Below are 19,708 nucleotides of genomic sequence, written 5' to 3' on the forward strand. Positions count from 1 at the left end.
CCTTTTATTTGTGGAAATCCTGCACGATCTGATCCTTGCACGCATGCCCAGCAGCTTAAGTGGGAGATTTTGTGTGGGAAATTAACATTTATCAAGGCTTTAATTGAAATTTCGAAATATAAAATATTCATACCAGCTGTTGGAAATATGTCATTGTCGCAGTAGGAAGAGATGAAGAGTATTTGCCGTTCAGGATGGTTTCTTAGCCCACAGATCTGGTATTTTCTAACTTTTATTCCTACCGTTTGTGTATAAACCGGGAAATTCAGTTTTTGAACAGAAAATTTGTCATTTGTATTTATAAAAAAAAAAAAAATGACAACCAATATTAAAGTTATTTAACCAATATTGAGTTCTCCAATGGCAAAATTATTCAAATCAATGAGAAAAGTATTCAGGGGCCTGGATTTTGTCGGATTGTGATATAGATTTTCCATAATTTATCTTTCAGATTCTTCTTTATTTTACACTAAAGGGCTTTACCTTTTATCTTATCTTTTCAGTGTGACTATCTGGATAATCTGTTGACACATATTTGCATATATAAATATATATACTACTACACTGGATATATCGGACTTCATCTTGCTTCCAAGTGCTGACACACATAATTTCCTTAACTGCGACAGAAAAACCGACAACTAATTGAGTTTAAACGGTGATCTGAACCTTCCCCCGTTTTAAACTAATTTAATTGTTATTTTTTCGCGCATTGTGTTTAATTGAAAGTGTCATACGTCGTTGTCGTCGTTTGAATTATAATTTAGCATTTGTTTTTGTGTGTAGTGTATTTGTGCAAGTGTGTAAATGTAAATGTAAAAAAGGCACAAATATGTGGCCAAGAAAATCGGCTCAAAGTGAAATGTGCAACTATAGTTTGATGGTATTTATGTTCTTGGGGGCGGCTCAAGGTGCCACACCCTTTGCAAAAGAGTATCGAAGTGCAGGCCTCTTCAAAGGTAATACTCTAGTGGATTTGGATGCATTAACCACACTAGACATGGACGCCGAGAAGCTAACAAGTCCCAGTACTAGCTCCAGCAGCGGCAACGACAATGGATTTGGAGATAATTCTATGGCATTCAAATCGGAATCATCGGTTGTTCTACCTGGGGTGCAAATAAATGCAGGTAATTAAAATTATGCCAAACGAATAATTAAAAATTTAAGTAAAGGAAAGAAAATTGTTGGTTAGAGCAAAACCTATACTTTTTTTAAAGTTTAATGTGCATTCTTAAAAGTATCTATGAAATGTTTATCGAATGAATGAGATCTATTTCAAATAGTGTAAAGGTTACTATAATATGTATATTGATGTACCCTTTATTAATTCAAGCGACAGCCTTTTTTTATACTAGCAAACATGTTCCATTCATGTTTTTTCCTTTATACTTATCAATTGGATTCTTCTTTAATTGAAAGGCATGAAAAAGGAAATGTTCTCTCAGGTATACACACACAGACACGAACTTTTATTGCATACGCCTGTATAGAAGACCGGCGCTTATCTAACCTTATCTTGCAACACTTTTCCTGTCTTGTACACAGCGTTCTGTTGCCTTTCTTTCGGGGTTTCGTTTTTATTTATGACCTGAGCGCCTTTGCGGCATCATATTTAAAAAAAAAAAGAATAAATGTAAGCGAACAAGTGCCTGATGGTAGAAGACATGAGCGTGGCTGGGATTTGTAATTCAGGAGACGGTCTTGGAGGTATAATGGGATAATAACTTTACTTTATAAACTAACCTAATACTAAGATCTAGTCGTCTTACAACTAAAACTATGAACTATTTAAGGTATATAATGCTCTGATATTATAGATTTATTAAAGACTTTAATTTCTGTTGATCTATGTATGTATTAGAGTAAAGTTTAGTGAATTATCCCCATTCCACGTCCATGGGTTTTTGGTGTTTTTTGAGTGTCTTTTGCCCCGCTATTGAATGTGTGTGTGTATCTTGTATGGTAATTCAATCGTTGCACTTAAGAAAGGCAGCCCAGAGAATAGGGAAGAATAAAAAAGAGATATGTACATACATATAAATGATGATGCCCCATACTGCCGGCAGCTGGAGGACCAGGATGTCAACCACAGGAGCGTTAGTCGGTCGTTTTCGGTGGATTGCAATTTAGAGATTTGGGCACGCTCGACACATCCGCTGGAGTAATTTTCTTGCCTCATTATAACAAGATTAAAGTGTAATCGAAATGAATGTTTATGTGTGTTTGTGTGTGTGTGTGTGTGTGTGCGTCTTGAACCTGATTGTCTGCACTCCTGGGGGTTTCTTCTTCTCTTTTGGGGTGAGGTTCTTCGAAGCGCCAAAGTGCGAACTTCCTGTGTCTGCGAAGACACGACAGTGAAAGGAATCGGCTGGCATGGACCGACCCCAGAGGTTATAAGTATTTACCTTTCTATATTTGTTTTTTTCTCTTTTCTCATAAACTTAAGTTCTCTCTTGTCTCTTGTTCCTCACTGTGAGCTTTTTTTCTGTCTTATTTATTTAAATGTCATTTAAGCCGCTTAACTCTTAAAAACTGATGTCTTTTTTGGCTGCATTCTCTGATTTGGTTGTAGTTCATTTTTTGTTTTGTTTTTTTGTTTTATGACATTTTTTTATGCTCATTTTATGAGCGTGAGCGTGAAAACGAAAGTACTTTCGTTACTGTCTCTCTTTCTGTCTGCCGCTTTCTTGATTTGCTGCTGTCGGCCTTTTTCTTTGGTTTAAAAAATGAACTTAAAAACGTATATTTGTATGACTCTGCAGCATTTCGTAAATGTGTCATAATTAAAGAGTACAAGAAGCAAGAGGCTTGACATTTTTTAAACCCTGCCAGTTGATGATCATGAGTATGAGTAAGCGATTATACATACTTACATATATGTACATACGTATGTACATACATATGTAGATTATGTGCAGATTTCAAGGTAATGGCACAACATTTTTAGTAATATTATAAATTCTTTGTAAAAAGTGGTAATTTCTAAAGATATTAGCCCCACTTTTGGGTTTACCAGAGTAAACAGCCGTTAAATTACTTTGATTGTCTCCTTTTATCAGTATATTTTCCAATTTCTGGACTTTTACTCCGATTTTAGGTTTGATTTTGCGTCACTAAGCTCCCTTAGCATGGCTACCTGCGATCCATTGGTTGGTTGTTTTTTTTTTTTTTTTTTGACAGATATAAAGGCTTTAGGCAATGACCATAAAATTTTCTGCAAAGCACGCAAACTTTGGCCCAGGCAAAGACCAGTTCTTTTTGGTTGCTGTATCTTTTATTTTTGGTAGCATTTAAGACGAAGTCGACAGGCTGTAGTACAGTACGCAGATCTTGGCAGGAGGTGGCAACTCTTCAGCTTGTATTTTTTCTTGCTCCCAATACTCAGTCTCTCCATCTGTCTCCCCGCATCTCCCTATTGGACGGAGTGGAACAAAAAGATAGCCGACGATCGTAAAAACCTAAACGGCTAAAGAATTTATGTGACTCCAGAGACTCTCAGGCTTCCACACAGAGACGTCTTTCTTTCCTTCTCTCTATCTATGTATGTCTTCTTGCTCTATCTTATATCATTTAGTGTTTTCTTTGTGTGTTTGTGCGATCGAATGCTCAAGAGTTAAAGAAGAGTATTCTTGGCGTTAGATAACAGTCAAGGTTTTTGTCAGTTGTTGTTGTTGTTTTTCTTGTCTGGCATGCAAAATTCTATCCCCCCATACTAGAATCAAATGCAGTTTCTGTTTTTGTAGGCAGAGAAATAAATCAAAGTCAGGTAGAAACTAGATAGAGAAAGAGAGAGACTACCAACTGACAACTGAAATGTAGCGCAAAGTGCGAAATATCCCACAGAGCATTGAAGCGGCAATGAACTCCCTTCGTCTACCAATATGTGTATATATACCAGACATCTGCATCGTTAACGCTGGCACGCTAATTTGACGAAAGCCTATTTCATGCACATTTCGATTTGGTATGCCCAGAGTGATGCATCCGAGGTACCTTACACACACACAAAACACCCAACACCTTACACATTTGAATGTATCTTACAGGTAGTTTATAACACTTTAACCTAAGGATTTCTATTCACCCACCCGCTGCGTTTTGTTCATTGTTTTTAACACCTTTTGCAAAAATAGGAGGAAAAAAAACTCTCTATTCATGCACCTTCAAATCTTTGATTTTCCCAATTTTATGTTCATTCAATGCCCCTTACCCCACGCCACCCCTCACAGACTTACTTCCACTCCCTGCCTTTCCAGAAGACATTGTTTCTTTTTGTTTTTGTTTATTTTAGCAATCCTTTGTTGTTGTTGCTATTTATTTGTTTTGAATCTTTTTTCTTTTGTTAAAAACATTGTGCAAGACATTTGATTATTTTCTTGTTGTTGTTTATCAACTTCTTTTGGTTATTTGTTTATCGTTATCGATTTCATTTTGCTCTTGTTGTTGTTGTTATGAACTTTCGGCCAAAGTCATTCCTTGTTAGTTTGTTTTTCTTTTAACTTCATCCCGCCCGCACTATGGCTAATCAAAAGTCCATCGTTTACATCAAAAATGGCAACAAGAGGATCGCCGTTTTGGTTCATAAATTTTTAATTGTTTAACTCAAGGGTTGTATCTGAATTTTTGGGAAAGAAACTACATTTTTAATCCTAACTAACCAAAGGACGACACAGGGCCGAAGTTTTTGTCTATCAATTCAATATCAAAGTTTTTACAATACATATTTGTAATTAAATGATAGAAATTTTATATTTTTGTTTAAATTTTGATTTGTCTACATGCATTAACATTCAAAAATAATAAATTTGTTCCTTGAACCACCAATTTCCAATTGAAATTGAGTTACTTTTTGTATGCACCATGGCCTAAACTCATTGCACTTTAGCTATATCCATTTATTATCTACATATACATATATGTACATACATATCCATATATATTTGGAATAATGATTAAGCAAATTTACAGATTTTTATCAAGCGGAAAAACAAAGCATTGTGTGTACACATGGTTAACAAACAATGGACAACAAGCCAACAAGCAAGTGCAACAAAACGTACCAACAAGCCATGATGTTGCCACCTACGTCGAAGCGGCTGTAGTGAATGGCCTGCTGCTGGCCAAGAAGAAGAAGTCAAAAGAAAATAGACATAACCATAAGCAGGTGTTGTTTGTCTGACAATGCCTACGAAAGAGTAACTAACTGTCTGCATTTATGCATTTAACAAAACGTCTTTTCTTTGCACTTGAACCACCATCACCGCCACCACCACCACCCACTCAACAAACAACACGCAGTTAAAAAATGAAACAAACAAGAAAAAAAAGAAAAACAATCGTCAAGACAAAAGGCAACTTTCGATTAGAAAGAAAGTCTTAAGTAAGAAAAAAGTGAATGTGAACAACAGAAAAGTACAAAATTAGAAATCTTGTTATAGGCTGTAAAAATATGACCATAAAAATCTTAAATTAAAAGAAAAAATCAATTTTTAATTCTCTCTCTCTCTTTCGCTCTCCTCTTTGCTGGAAGAAGAAAACAAAACATGCCATGGGTGGGCGTTAATTTCTTGTCGATTGTGTCAAGTCTCTATCAATTCAAGCTAAATTTGAAATTTCTTGACATGATTTCAGAGTTTTTTTTTCGTTTGGTTTTGGTTTTTAAGAATCGTAATTTGATTTTGCCATAAACATAAATTGAATAGCGACACATTTGAATTTAAATTTGAAACTTGTTCTCGATGCGGGCATCAGCAACAAGAACAACAGATGCAGATGCAGATGCAGATGCCGATGCACATAAGATGAGAATTATTATTATTGTGGCGTTGATTTTATTCCAACATCCCACATATATTGTACGATGGTTCATATTATGTATCCATCTTTGACTAATTGAAATAGAACATCACTTCATGGGCGTAGTTTAATCGATTGCATTGAAGGGTCATTAAGAAATCTGATAAAAATTTGAAGAAATGAAATCTGACAAAAAATTTGGATGTATTTATCAACTTACTTAAATAAATAAAAATCGCCCTTAATTATTGTCGGTTTTTAGCAATTTCCAAGGTAATAAAATAACTCCAAGCTTCCCGTAGCCATGAGTGTAACGATTCTTCTCCCACGTCTTCATAATAGTTTCTGTTCTCCGCGGAGCAAATAACTGACCAATATCCATCTAAATTAAAAAGTCTATTTAAAAGAGAGTGCTCCTCTTCAACGTAGCTCCGTCCATGTATCGCTTTAAACAGATGTTTTATTTCATGATTTGAGTTACGCTATGTCTTGCTTTTTATATCTTTTCTTTGCTTCTCAAAGGAGGCACAGAGAAGGTAAAGACATAGATGATGGACTGGGAATAGGAATGAGAGACGAATGAGAATGGCTGACATTTGAACTTCAGGCGCGCAACCGCAAAATGTTTAAAAAAAGTTTTTGTTTTTGGGAGGGAACACACATACACATACACAATCACACACATTAAGACACGTTGAATAAATAATGCTTTTTTCCTTTCATTATTTTCCCGATGAAACAACAACTTGTAGGTGTATGTGTGAGTATGTTTTCTTTATACAATGACCTAGAAATTTGGCTTTCTTTTTGGCCAAAGGGGTCTTTTGTTGTTTTATCTTGAATGCACATGTTGAACACAGCATCATAACTTAATGGAGTTTTGGTTTAGAGCTAAAACCTCAAGATGAGTTCAATAAATATACAATACAATATAGTGCGATATATCTCCATACATACATACATTTGTATGAATGTAGTAGTTCCTGGGAGACTTTTATCTGTGCAACACAAGCAATCTATTTTAAGATTTATGTCTACGTAACTACATACATATAATTGAGAAATGATGGATATAAAAAACTTTATACTTTACAATCTTATATTGTTTTGTTTTAAACTGTTTATTTTAAATTTATTATTATTAGAGTTTTCAAAGAAGGAAAGTCGGTTCAAATGATATTTTTGGATGGCTAATGTTTCTTAGTTCTAGCCACTTCTAAAATAGTTCGTTTCATAAGAGTTGCACCTGCAAATTTTTAAAGTGGAAGGCAGTATTTTATATTAGGCTCTTGTTGTCAAATAAATTTTGTTGGTGGTCATATAAATAGATCTCACACGGAAGTCAAACTCAAAGCCATAATTATTGGCTATAAAAAAGGTAAAAGAAAACTGTACACAATTGCTTCCGCACTGAACGATTTGTCATGGCAACACCCTAAGGCCGATCCTCCTCCGCCTCATCATCTTCTGTTTCCTTGACACCTTCGGAGGTGCCACCATGTGAGACATACTAAGCAACAAGGGGAGCTTAATATTAACTTTACCAAACCAAATCGATCATTCAGATGAAAAGGCTTATGCCGACAACGACGTTGCCAATAAACAGTCAATTATTGCAGACGGACAGAGAGACAAGTGCATAAAATTGTAATTTTTTTTTTTATTTTTGTTTTATTTCTGCTTAAGGCGCTTGCTCCATTCATCAAGCAGTCAATTCATCAGTTACGAATTACGCAAATGTGGCCAACAGCAAAAACATAAAAAGAAAACGAAATTTGCATTTTTGCTTTTGTTGTTGTGAAGCAGCAGCGGGGTAAGTGAAGTGCGGAAAATTCGCTCTATCTTTCACCTTGTTCGTCTCTAATGCAAACGGCGTTTGTCTGTTAATTTATGGCAATTTAATGAAAATTACCTGTTTGCCTTTGCGCCTGAGAGAGATAGCGAGCAGAAGGAGAAAAAAATAGGTGTTCCCATCACCTGTATTATCATCGTCATCTCGACATCATCATGCATGACAACGATCGTTTAGTCGTTGCGACTACTGAATATCTTTTTTGTTGTTAAACATCTTCACTAAGCCGCTTACAAGGCAGTTTCCCCCGTTAAAATGATTTCCTTTATTTATTTTTCTCTTTCTCTCTCTTAGTCTATGTATGTTTATTTGTTGTCGCAATATTTTGAATGTGGCCAAAGAAAAAGAAAAATAACCAAAATATTTTGGGTCATTTTACATGTAAAATCTTTTTTCTTACAATAAAAATATATGGCAATACACACATACAAATGCATTTATTTACGAGGGCTTAGTGGTTTTTTTTTGTTGGCGCCAATGAAAAGATTTCAACATTAAAAGATATTTTTGAATAACTTGTTTGAATTTTTGGTCAGACTAGAAAATTGTTTTGTAAATGAACTTAAAAAAATAATGCTCAAATATTTGCCGGAAACTAAACTCAAAGGTTGTTTCTATGTCTATGACCTTTCCGTTTTTTGATAAAAAAACTATATTTTCTAATATGAAGTACCTATTAATGAGTAAGGAATTTGAATATTATATTCATTGTTTTCTAAGTGAGCAGTTTATGGAATTTGCCTCTAAATAACTGGTTTTGATTATTTTAATTTTCATAAGTGAGTCATTTAAATTATATTTAATAATATAAGACTTACTTTATCTGAATATTTCCATATGTTTTGTTTTGTAAGAGGATTAATGTGAATTCATCTGAGTCATTGATGATTGAATTCGACAAGAGTTCCCATATAAATGTTCAAGTCAAATCAATATGTTAGTTTATAATTGTAGAAAAGAGTTCAAGTAGCCTATTTTTTTAAATTCTAGGACTATTTGAAAATGTAATCGTTAATTATAATATTTAATTTGGATCTAATGTGTTCTGTTAAAATATTTATGCCAACCAGTCAATGTTGGCCATAAAAGTTAATTTTATTAGAAAACAAGTATTGTTCTTAATGATTTTTATTATTGACATCGTTTTTCTTATTTTTAAGTATTCCAATTAGTCACCATTTTACTGTTGGCGATTTTCTAAACCGGTTTCTGTTTTATTTTCCATTTCTCAGTCTTTGCGTCAATTGATATGCAAATCTGAAATCATCTGGCTTATCAGCATAAATTCAATCCTATCCATTCCAATCATTATCGATGAGAAATATCAGTCTTAGAATCTGAACGCGTGCTTAAAGTCTTGGTAGGGGGGTTCTCGGGCAGCTCTCGTTTTCTATGTTTTGTCATAATTTTGTTTTGAGGGGAGGTTTTCTGCATAAATATCTTGTTGTATATATTTTTCCACACTTGAAAATAGAATATACCGTTAACATGCTAACGTCTAACGGCACTTGATAGGTAGCCCCTTTGTGTTTGCATATGATTAACATTTGGTATGGGGCAGGGCGAACAGGTGAACGAACCGATGGATGACTCTTTGAAATGATCAATTTTGATTGTTTTTTTTTATTCTTGTGTTGCTTCTTCTTCTTCTGGCAGTTTGTGGTATTTGACCCTTTTCTTTGTTAATTTGTCTGTCTGTCCGTCTGTCTTGTGGCGACATAGGCTATAATCAAATGCTATTTATGTATGTTGTACATATTATATAATTTATGCACAATAAATTGTTCAACTAATGAAGCAAATTATTGAGTTGAAAGACCATCAAAAGTTCTCCAAAAGTAAATATAGAACTTTCACCATTTGACTTTTTGGATGAACCTCTATCGATCGAGAGTAAAGACACGCCCACACACACCATCAGTTAACTCGAGAATAGAGGCAAAAGTGTTAAAAGAAAATATGTTCACATTCAAAGGCTACAACTTAATTAGCCACAGAAATAGACAGACAAAAAAAAAAAAAAAAAAAAAAAAAAGAACTAAACATGAAGCGAGGGAAGAGAACATCAAAATGAACATGAACATGAACATGGAAAAAAAGTTGTACCAAAAATGGTAAAGGCGTCGACATTTAGATACCTTTTATTTCCAACAAGCTGGTGTTTTGATGTGACAAGGAAAATTCAAATCATTTTCGAAAGACATTTGCAAAAGCAAGGTGAATCTGTTAATGTCTTAAACCGACACATGGATAAAATTGACTCTATATCCCATCTTTCTAATCTATTCGATTTAACCATTCTAGCGGAGTCTTTGCTGCATTTTTCTTTTAATTTTGCTGATTTGTATATACCCCTTTTGAATGAGGGTATAAAAAGAAAGCCATGTAGACATGTGGCTGGCTGTCTCTCTTGGTCTTATTTAGATAGCCCCCGACATCTCCACCATGACTCAAAAACAAGAGGAAAAAAGTTCAACACGGTTGATCGCCCATTAGAAATTGTTATGTGTTGTGTGTTGGCATGATCTTTAAATGAATTTCATGTTTCATTAGGCAATTGAAAAGAACTCACTCACTCGATCACACGACAGAGACAGAGAGAGAGAGAGACAGAAAGAGCGATCTTTCAATCGATCTTTCGATCTTTGATCGTCCTCTCACACTTCTTAGATCTGTCACACACCCTTTTTTGGACGGGGGAGCTGAAGAAAAAAAGTGTGAAGAAGCAATTTTGGCCCATAAATCTCTCAACATTAATGATCTCTTGATCTCTCGCTTTGGCTGGCTGATGATCTATTTTTGCGTACAATAACTGTCAGTTCCTGCCAAAAAGACAACATATTCAGGTCAAAGACTTGAAATATTTACCCGCATCCCGTTTCAAATTTCTTAACTTAATTTTTCCGACACTTTTTTTGTTGTAATTGAAGTTACACCAAAGTGAGGCCCGCACAAAGAATGGTTAAAGACATGGCCAACAACATTTTGGCCACAATTTGACCACCAACACACACACACACACACACACAAGTACGACAGACGATGATTGATCGTTCGTGTGCCACTCCAAAACTCTAAAAAAAAAACCGTCAGACAGTTCCACTTCAGTTTTACTTCTGTGTTTTGTTTAAAGTTCGCTTTTTTAATGTCTTTTCAGTGCATTGACATTCAGGTTTTTTTCTTCTGTTTATTGTTTTTGACCATGGCGAAGCGATTGATAGATATCTAGTAGATACGTATATCGATATCACTATCTGCATCTTAAGATTTATATATAGATGCCAGACAATGGGTCAATGTTTGACCATCTATAATAAACAAGATGTGGGGGGCAGTAACGGGTCTTCTGAGCAATTAAATGGATACTTTATGGCCTGAAGTCAAGTTAAAATTCGGTGGGAGTTACATTAAGTATCCAATGTCATTTGAATGATTATATTGAAAACCTAAGCTATATATCTTTTATATCTTCACCTATGAGATGATGACCTTCGATTTAGCAAAAAATTGTAACATAGCAAGTTAACATATATTAGTTCAGGTACTAGTAAGTTGAGACTTAACGAATCGGTTTGACTTTGAGTTGCCGCCTTGCAAGGGGCAGCATAAATAACATTTTCCAGTCATATCAAGTTTCGTGTCTCTTGTTTGGTGTTTGGCCAAGTTAATTGATTGGTTGCCGGGGCTTGGCTCAAAGTCAAAGCCGATGCCGATACCGATGCCGAAGCTAAAGCTGAAGCTGTAGCTAAAGCCGCACTCCCGCAAGTGCTGACATTTGTTGAGTGTCACGACTTCACAAACAGCAGACAAACTTACCAAGACAAGAGAGGAACAGCCGTTTGTTCTATGTTAGAGTCAGTCAGTACGTCTGGCACTTAGTCAGTCAGTCAGTCAGTCATTCATTCAGTGGCTGCCACTCACGACCAACCAGCAACTTTCTTTCGTGCCGCACAATGACAGCAACAAAAACAGCATCAGCATCATCTAAGGACGGTGGCAGCATCCACATCCACCCAAAGCTCATCATGATGTCATTGATCTTTGGGGGAAACTGCAACAGGCCAACTGCATTGTTCTGAAAGGAGCTGTTGCTGCTGCTGCTGCTTCAGCTTTATCGCCTTCTGTTGATCTTTAAAGCTTGCGGTACTTGGTTCAAGAGTCAGCACATCACGACATAGGCAGGCAGTGTGGCAGATGCAACAACACAAGCAACATGCAACAATTTTTTCCCCTTATTTTTCTCTCGAAATTAATTTAACATGAGCTGACAACTAATTTGGCAAGTTTTTAGTTTTATTTTTTCGGCAATTTCCCTTGACCTCTTCTTGCAGTTGATTAAAAAAAAAAAAATGTTGTTTCTTGGACATTTTCTATATGGCTTCATATAAGCCTGGCTGCCAGACAGCTGCAAGTTGGCGGTATTGCTTTAATAGCCCCCCAACTTGACTCTTTCTTTCCTTCTGTTGTTGTTGTAGTCTTTTTTTTTTGTTAAGTGTTCATTTTTTTTTTTTAGTTTGCCAAAAAAAACTTGTTTTAGCCATAAACTGGTTCTACAACGACTGAAGAAGTTCAGCTTTGCGGCCACAAGAATTTATTTCTAACCTAAGCAAATGCGACTTTATTGGAAAAAAAGGTAGAAAAGACAAGAAAAAAAGACGCAAAAGACAAACCCAACTAAAATGTTGAAATTGTTTAAAAGATATTAACTAAATGATAAAGCTTTGGCAGCAGCAACAGGTAAGGGTTAAACTATTGTGTGCTCAGCTAAGATCTTGTGGTTAGTTCATCATTTCATGCGAAAAACCAGACTACGGAAGTCTTGCAAAGTTTCATTTCTTTTGGTTCTTGGTTCGTTTTAAAACCTACGTGCCATCGGTTGGCCACTTGCCTCATTTGGCTTGGTCACAATTTCCGCTGAGAATCATCTGAGAGAGGGCAATAATTGAATCTCAAAAAGTACCTTGAAAAACGCACAAAGCAAATATGAAAATGCACTCGCTCATAATGTGTTTAATTATCAGAAACGGAATTCTCTAATTACCAAAATACCAGAGCATATATTGGCCATAATAAAATGTGCATAGTTTCAAGCAAAAATCTCTCTTCCTATAAAGAAAATAGCAATTCGATTCTGTAATTTACGTGGCCCAAATAGAGCAAGCAATGTAGGCAAAAACATTTAATGGTGGGGAGAAACAACACAAATTTACATCTGAGCTGCAAATGAACTTATTTTTTGTGTTTATAATATAAACTTTATATCTGTTATATGTCTTTTAAATAAATTTCGTTTTATTTAAGACCGGCTTCAGTTCGTGACCAAAATTTCTACATGATCAAATATGTATACCAACCCGAAAACGAGTTTGTCTGTCCGACTTTAAAGCAATAATTTCTGTTTGAAATCATTCTAATTATAATAAACTGTTTTAATTTTCATATTTAAATCTGTTTTTCTCTCTACTACAATAAGACTTAGAAAAAATTATTTTTCCTATACATATATTAACAAGACTCTCCTTTCGATGGCTAATAAGAAACCTCTGATCTGCCTGAAGTAGTAAGCAATGTTTATTAGAGTTAATAATTGCTACTAAACTTAAGGCGTAACATATTAATTTATTATGCTCTCTCTTTAAAAATGTGAAAACTCTTTAAAATGTTATTGCTAATTGTTTCACGATTGGCATTCAATTGTAATGGCTATTGCCTTATGTACTGTAGCGATGCTTTAATAGTACATAAATATGTAAGTACATATAGATTTTACAGGCAATAAATCGAACTTATGTTTGCATCCGGTTGATCAATAACAGAATATGCCAAAATATGTATATAGTCTCTATCTTTATACTTATGATTTTCGTAAACAAAAATTTCATTGCAATTTTTATTAGCCAATTAATAAGTCAGTTTCTGCGTTTAACACAAAATCAAATTGATTAATCAGCCATCAATTCAAAGAGATTTTTTGCTTTGCTAACTAAAAGCCAACTAAAAACTTTGATTAATTAAGGGATTAATAAATTATCATCTTAATATCTTTCTAATGAGCAAATCTGGAACATTAATTGTAAATAAACGCCAAAAGTTTGACAGGCTCAGCGGAAATGTTTATGTTTTAATGTGTCTATATAGAAAGTATGCCGATCGAGATTTCGAGACTTGTTTTGGCAACATTTCAATTTCGCAAGAACTCAACTCAACTCAGCTGGCTGATTCCACCTCTGCGCCTCCTTCTACTGGCTGGAGTGGTGGTAATTGTAATTGGCTACGTCCACAATCTGTTCTGATCTTGACTGGATATCTCTTATAAATACACTACAATTTATGGTATGCTCGATCTCTCGTATTTGCTGGCGAAAATGAGAACCGTTAAGTGCGCGTGCCTCTTCTGCCTTCTACCGCCGCCGACTCCGATTCTGTTTCTTAATTAAAGACCATGGTGCGGAATCGCATCAGCATTTGGCGGCATAAAATGTTACCATTTTGTGTTGTTCTCTTTATATACAACAACGCCAACAACAGTCAGCGCAGCAATTTACATGCCTAAGAAGAAAAAGAAGAAGAAAACACCAACTGAAAGAAATGAAACTTGCTCAATACTTTAAGAGGCCACCATACTCAAGATATAAATACACTTGGAGAAAAGTTAGAAAAGGTGAAACATAGAAACTGTTTACGATCATTAATAGATTAAGTTTAATAAATTGTTTAGCAAATCTCTCTCCAAAAGCTAATAAATAAAAGGATTTACATATCTGATTTTAGTGTAATGAACTACATTTTGTTCAGTGTATAACTTCTAATGGGCAAGTATGTATATGTATGTATGTATGTACATATACATATATGAATATATATACAAGTATATAATATGTACGATCTATATGCAGATAGATATTCAATTTAAACAAATCCGCTTGCCGCCTCTTTGACATTGAATGGCAGACGGCGGCGGCATTCTCTTGATTTCCTCCATAAATTTTGCCAGTTTTGTAATAGTTTTTGTGCATTAATTTTGTTTTTGTTTTGTTGTTTTGGTTAATGTTTTATGATTCTTGTGTAAATCAATTTGTTTAGCTTGGTTGCCCTTCAAGAATGTTTGGCGCTTTCATTAATTAATAATGAAGAAACTCTCCGGCTGGGCAATAATTTACTTACACAAAGTCTACAATTTTGCAATGATATCATCCAATTATCTGAAAGGGGTGGGTGAGGCCATGTTACCAGTGGAACAGAGGGAGGGATAGAAGAGTGTGCATTGTTGCTATTGCAATTATTGCTACTCACAGCTTTTGCAATTAACTGAGTTATTGTTGTTGTTGTTAGTGCATTAGTTGGAAGCAATATTGAATGCAAATCGAATGAGTTTCGTTTAACAACTGGTTTGCCATCAACCATAAACAGTTATATAATCGGGTATTACTATGATATGACTAATCCTTCACAGCTCCCAAACGCATTAATACCTTATCACAAAAAAAAAAGAGGGAGAAGTGCCAAAAAGTCATAAAAAAAGCGATCAAGAGCAACGAACTTGTAAGGAATTCTTGAATTTTTCGTATGTTTCTTTCATTTTGATGGCTTTTATGGAAGTGTTGTCCATTTTCGAGAGTCTTGTATAATTTTATTTATGCCAAAGGCGTACGTATGGGAAATGTGTGTGTAACAAGTGGAATATTAAGTATACGCATACGGTTCTTTTTTTTGGTTTTGTGGGAGGAAAAACAAAAAGCTTCAAGCTAACAAGATGTTACAACAATGATTCATTCAGAATACATATTTTGGTACATAGATAGGTTCATTAAGTTGATATAGTTGGAAAAATTTTAATCTAAAAGTGTGAATTAAAAACGAACATTAAGAAAGAAGATGTTCCCAAAGAACGGTGGGAAAGTGTTTAAATGCTAGAGAAGTAAACCATAAAATACTTAAATCTAATTAAATGGGTTCTCTCGTTCTTTCTCTCTCTCTCTCTCTTTCCCTCTCCCTGTCTATAATTGTTAGCGGAAACTTTTTTTTTGGCTTGTTAACTATTTCTGAATGTAACATAATTCGCAGTCTTCTTGTCAACTATGTTTACACACAAAGAATTTCAATGTCAATATGACATAAAATCTATAAAACAATCACTATGAATTACAATCACCGAATCGCAGCAATTGTTTCTGTTCATTGCTGTGTAACTTGAGTCGCAACTCTCTAGAATATTTATTGATTATACATATGTATGTACATATGTGTGTAATATGTGTCATACTCTTGCTGTGGTTATTATCAATAAATTGTAAAGTTGGTAACACACAATTTAAGAATTTTTCTTATCCCAAGTAAATAAATCTCAATATAAGTTGATTAGCCAATTAATCCTCTAACATAATAAAAGTAACTTAGTTTCTTATGTCGTTTTAGACACAGAGTATTAAAACTTCGAAGCAATAAAGTGTTTATACTTTCTTGTTCTCCTTATATAGAACTATGTATACATTTTACACAATTTATTAACGCATGATTTAATGTTTTGAACCCGAGTTCAAGTTCAGTGAGCACAGTTTGCTGGCTGCTACGACAAATGTGTCTATAAATGTAATTAAAAAATAAAAATTGTTATGTCACGCAACCAAAATATAAAGAAAGACGGAGAGGGGATCAAAACATATTGCACAACCCTTAAAAAAAAACCAACATATTGAATGACTGATAATTGAAACTCATGTAAATGTATTTTTAATGAAATATTTTATGCACGTTTTCAATAGATTTTTAGATTTGTAAATGGCAAAAGCAAGCGCCAGTCATGGATGAGTTGCCAAATCAAAGTAATAATAGTACCTAAAGCACTTTTTTGTACCCCTTTTGATTTATCAATGAATGGCATTAAATTGGCGTGGTGCTAATGAGACAATAAAATCAACTATAAAAACAATTTTCAACAATTTTACATTTTTCGCAATTTTTTTTTTGTTTTTTGTATTTTTTGTTTTTGCTATCGTCATCGCTTGACCTCAAAAGAAAAAAACAGACAAAAAGAGAATGAAATTTTTAAATTGATTTTGATTATTTTTTAAACTTGTTGAACTCAATTAATTAACTAGAGATAAATTTGTCGTGGGTGTCAGCAAGCGGCAAAGCGGTTATAACAACAAATTGCTTTTGGGTCAACAAGTTGAAGGCAACTTAAATAGTATAATATAAGGAATATTGCTCATTTTTTTGCAACTAAAAATTATATTTTGTTTTGTTTTTGTTTTCATTGCAGGTAAGGCCAGCAGCTATTGCTCTATGATTTATGTTAAACTTACTTATGTATATACATACATATATGGTTGAGAGCGGAAAGTTGAAAAATTTTCATTAGTCCATGTGCCAAAATCCCATTCAAATTAACTTGGCTGGCAAAAGAGGAGAAAAAAAGCCACTACCATAACCAAAAACCAAAACCAAAACATGTGTCAGTCATGTCAATGCGGTGAATAGAAAAAAAAAACTAAAGAAACTAACGAAAAGTGCATACTTTTACTACGAGGGCTGCATAATAGTTAATAGTTAGTCTTCTTTAACGATCAATTTGGAATCTACTTTAAATGAAATGCGACTGTAAGTAATCTTATATAGCAAAAGGCAAATTCTTTTACTCTTCTATTTCATTGATGTGAAAGACATTTACAATCAAAACTCAATTTAAAGTAATATTTCTCTAAAAGCTTATGATTTTGGTACTCAATATACAACCCACGCAATTTTGTATAAAGTTTTTGCACTTTTCACCGGAATTGCTCAGGTCGTTTGCTGCTTATCATCAACCCACGAATCTCTTTAGCTTGGAGTAGATACAAGCATCTGTTTTCGGTTTTTCTTTTCGTTTCTTTTCTTTTCTTTTGGTTTTCCCGAAGTGCCGGCGGAAATTTCATAATCGTTGCGGCGGTTTGAAAAAATTAAAATGTTACATTTATTAAAATGTATTATTATGTCTATCATAAAATTTCATTGAGTGACACTTGCGCGTGGTCTCCCCTTCATGCAGCATCAAAAAAGCGAAACCAACCAACAAAAAAATCACCACAAATTATTTTGACAGCGGCGATTTACTTTCCCTCTCTATCTTACTTTATTAATCTCCTCTTTCCATCCATCCATTCGCAACAACTAAGGGAACCCTGCGCTAATTTTGTTGATTTAAGCTGATTTTTTTTTATTGTTGGAACGTTGCACATTTCAAAAATCAACAACAAGACAAGGCAATCGGCGCCCCAAACCGCTGCCGCAATCACTGCCAACGCAGCATAATTAACAATAAATTAAATATTTTTTTTAAAGTAAAAAATTTAATTTGTAATTTTTTTTTGTTTGGTTTACTTTTGTTGCTGATTGCAGACTGACCCTCACAGACATTGCAACAGTTGCCACAGTTTTCATTCGTTTCTGTTCATGGTTCTAAGCTTTAAACCTTTCCATGTAAATGCAATAAAGTTTGCTTGATTTCTAAGCCACCTAGAAGCCAAGAAACCAGCTAAAAAGATCCCTCATCCCATTTAATTAAATTTCAAATAAGTTTCCATTTTTAGCTCATCTTAAGATTAGGGTAAGGGGGTGCAGAAGCAGAGGCTTGAGTTTGGCTTAAGACCTTTTCACAAAATAACAAAATTCATCCTTAATCATAGCGTAAATCGATTTTCAGGGGAATTTGTTTTTATTATTACCAAGAAATTAGTATGCCCAAAAAAAAACCAAAAACATACAAAACTTGATGCCACTTCTTGAGTGGAACGAGAAGGCAGACAGCAGGCAATGTCTGCAAACTATCCAACGACCCGCATATGCTCAGAGCTGGAAAACAAATATTTTCACACATGTCAGAAACAGAAATAAATATTTCGTTGTCATGGTTGAAAGGAGTGAAAAAAAAGAAACTAAGTTGATAATAATCTGCCATATAACGTACATACAATTCGATGGCGATGGCGACGACTTCACAATGTCGCCGGAGCTTCGATCGTGCTGTAACAGAAAAGAAATATGGCAAAAATCGTGCACAAACATAGATGTATGTACATACATATGGCTGTAAGTTATATACGTGGAAAACTTGAAGGAAAACGTTTCCTTGAAAGGTGAATTTGAACAATTAATTTTGCTTTTTGGGCCTTAGAGAGAATGGGAATTTATTCGCTAGCCCAGAATGCGGACAACAAACGAGTACAAGAGATATGAAAGATCATTATGACGTTGATGATGCCAAACAAAGTTGCGGCAACAGGGTCGGAATTATGTCTTTGGAGTAGTTCTGAAAGCATTTGTTCTTAGCTTTTTCATAGTTTAAGTTCTTTTTTCACTTTCACTCGTTGCAGAGGACGGACGTGTTTTTTTTTTGCGCTTATCAATTTTTATTTTTTACTCGCGATTAATTACTTTTACAAATTTAAATTAAATTAAATTCATTATCGGTTTAATTAATAAAAATTTCAACATCCGAATTTTATTTTCATTTCGCGAATTCTTGCTGTCGCTTTTGTTTAAATTTAAATAAAATCAAAACTTACAACAATACTTGCATTAGCGGTGTTGTTGTTTTGCTTATTTCTTTTGCCTTTTGTCTTTACCGTTTTAACTAACTCTCGCGCTCTTGCGTACAAATTGTTGTTGCATGTGTTCAATTTGACGCGCTCTCCCGCTCTTTCCTATTCTTGATTGATTTGCGCTCTCGTCTTTTGCCTACCCGCGACTCTGTGATACGTGTTTTTGTTTTTGTGCTTTCATCTCTTTTTATTCTTTAGTTGTGAAGGCTTACTCTGCACATTAACCCTTGTGTCAGAACTGGTCAGTATATTCTTTACACAGAATTTTTACCTTTAGAATTTTTATTTTTTGTATTTCCTTTTTTAATTAAATTAAACTTTTTGATAAAATGGTTGTCTGCTCAAAAAATAATTGCATAGTTGCCACTAATGCGGTTGACTCCCATGATTATATTCTGTGTTGGTTGTGTGACAATGCGGTTCACGTTAAGTGTGCAGGTTACACAGGCAGAATCAAGGAGTCTATTGCTAAAGGTGG

At 34.5% G+C, this 19,708-nt stretch overlaps 1 protein-coding gene across 2 annotated transcripts in view; it reads left to right on the plus strand.

The window, feature by feature from the left end:
* The window catches only part of T48 (FU domain-containing protein T48), a 36,234-nt gene that overhangs the window by 729 nt on the left and 15,797 nt on the right, over window positions 1-19,708 (plus strand). For both annotated transcript variants that reach the window (XM_068300300.1, XM_068300299.1), the window contains exon 2: window positions 504-1,130. In XM_068300300.1, coding sequence (XP_068156401.1) covers window positions 833-1,130 — 298 coding nt within the window. In that variant the 5' untranslated portion in view covers window positions 504-832. The remainder of the gene's footprint in view (window positions 1-503; window positions 1,131-19,708) is intronic.

Source organism: Drosophila tropicalis, unplaced genomic scaffold, assembly GCF_018151085.1.
Source record: "Drosophila tropicalis isolate 14030-0801.00 unplaced genomic scaffold, ASM1815108v1 contig_878, whole genome shotgun sequence".
NCBI lineage: Eukaryota > Metazoa > Arthropoda > Insecta > Diptera > Drosophilidae > Drosophila > Drosophila tropicalis.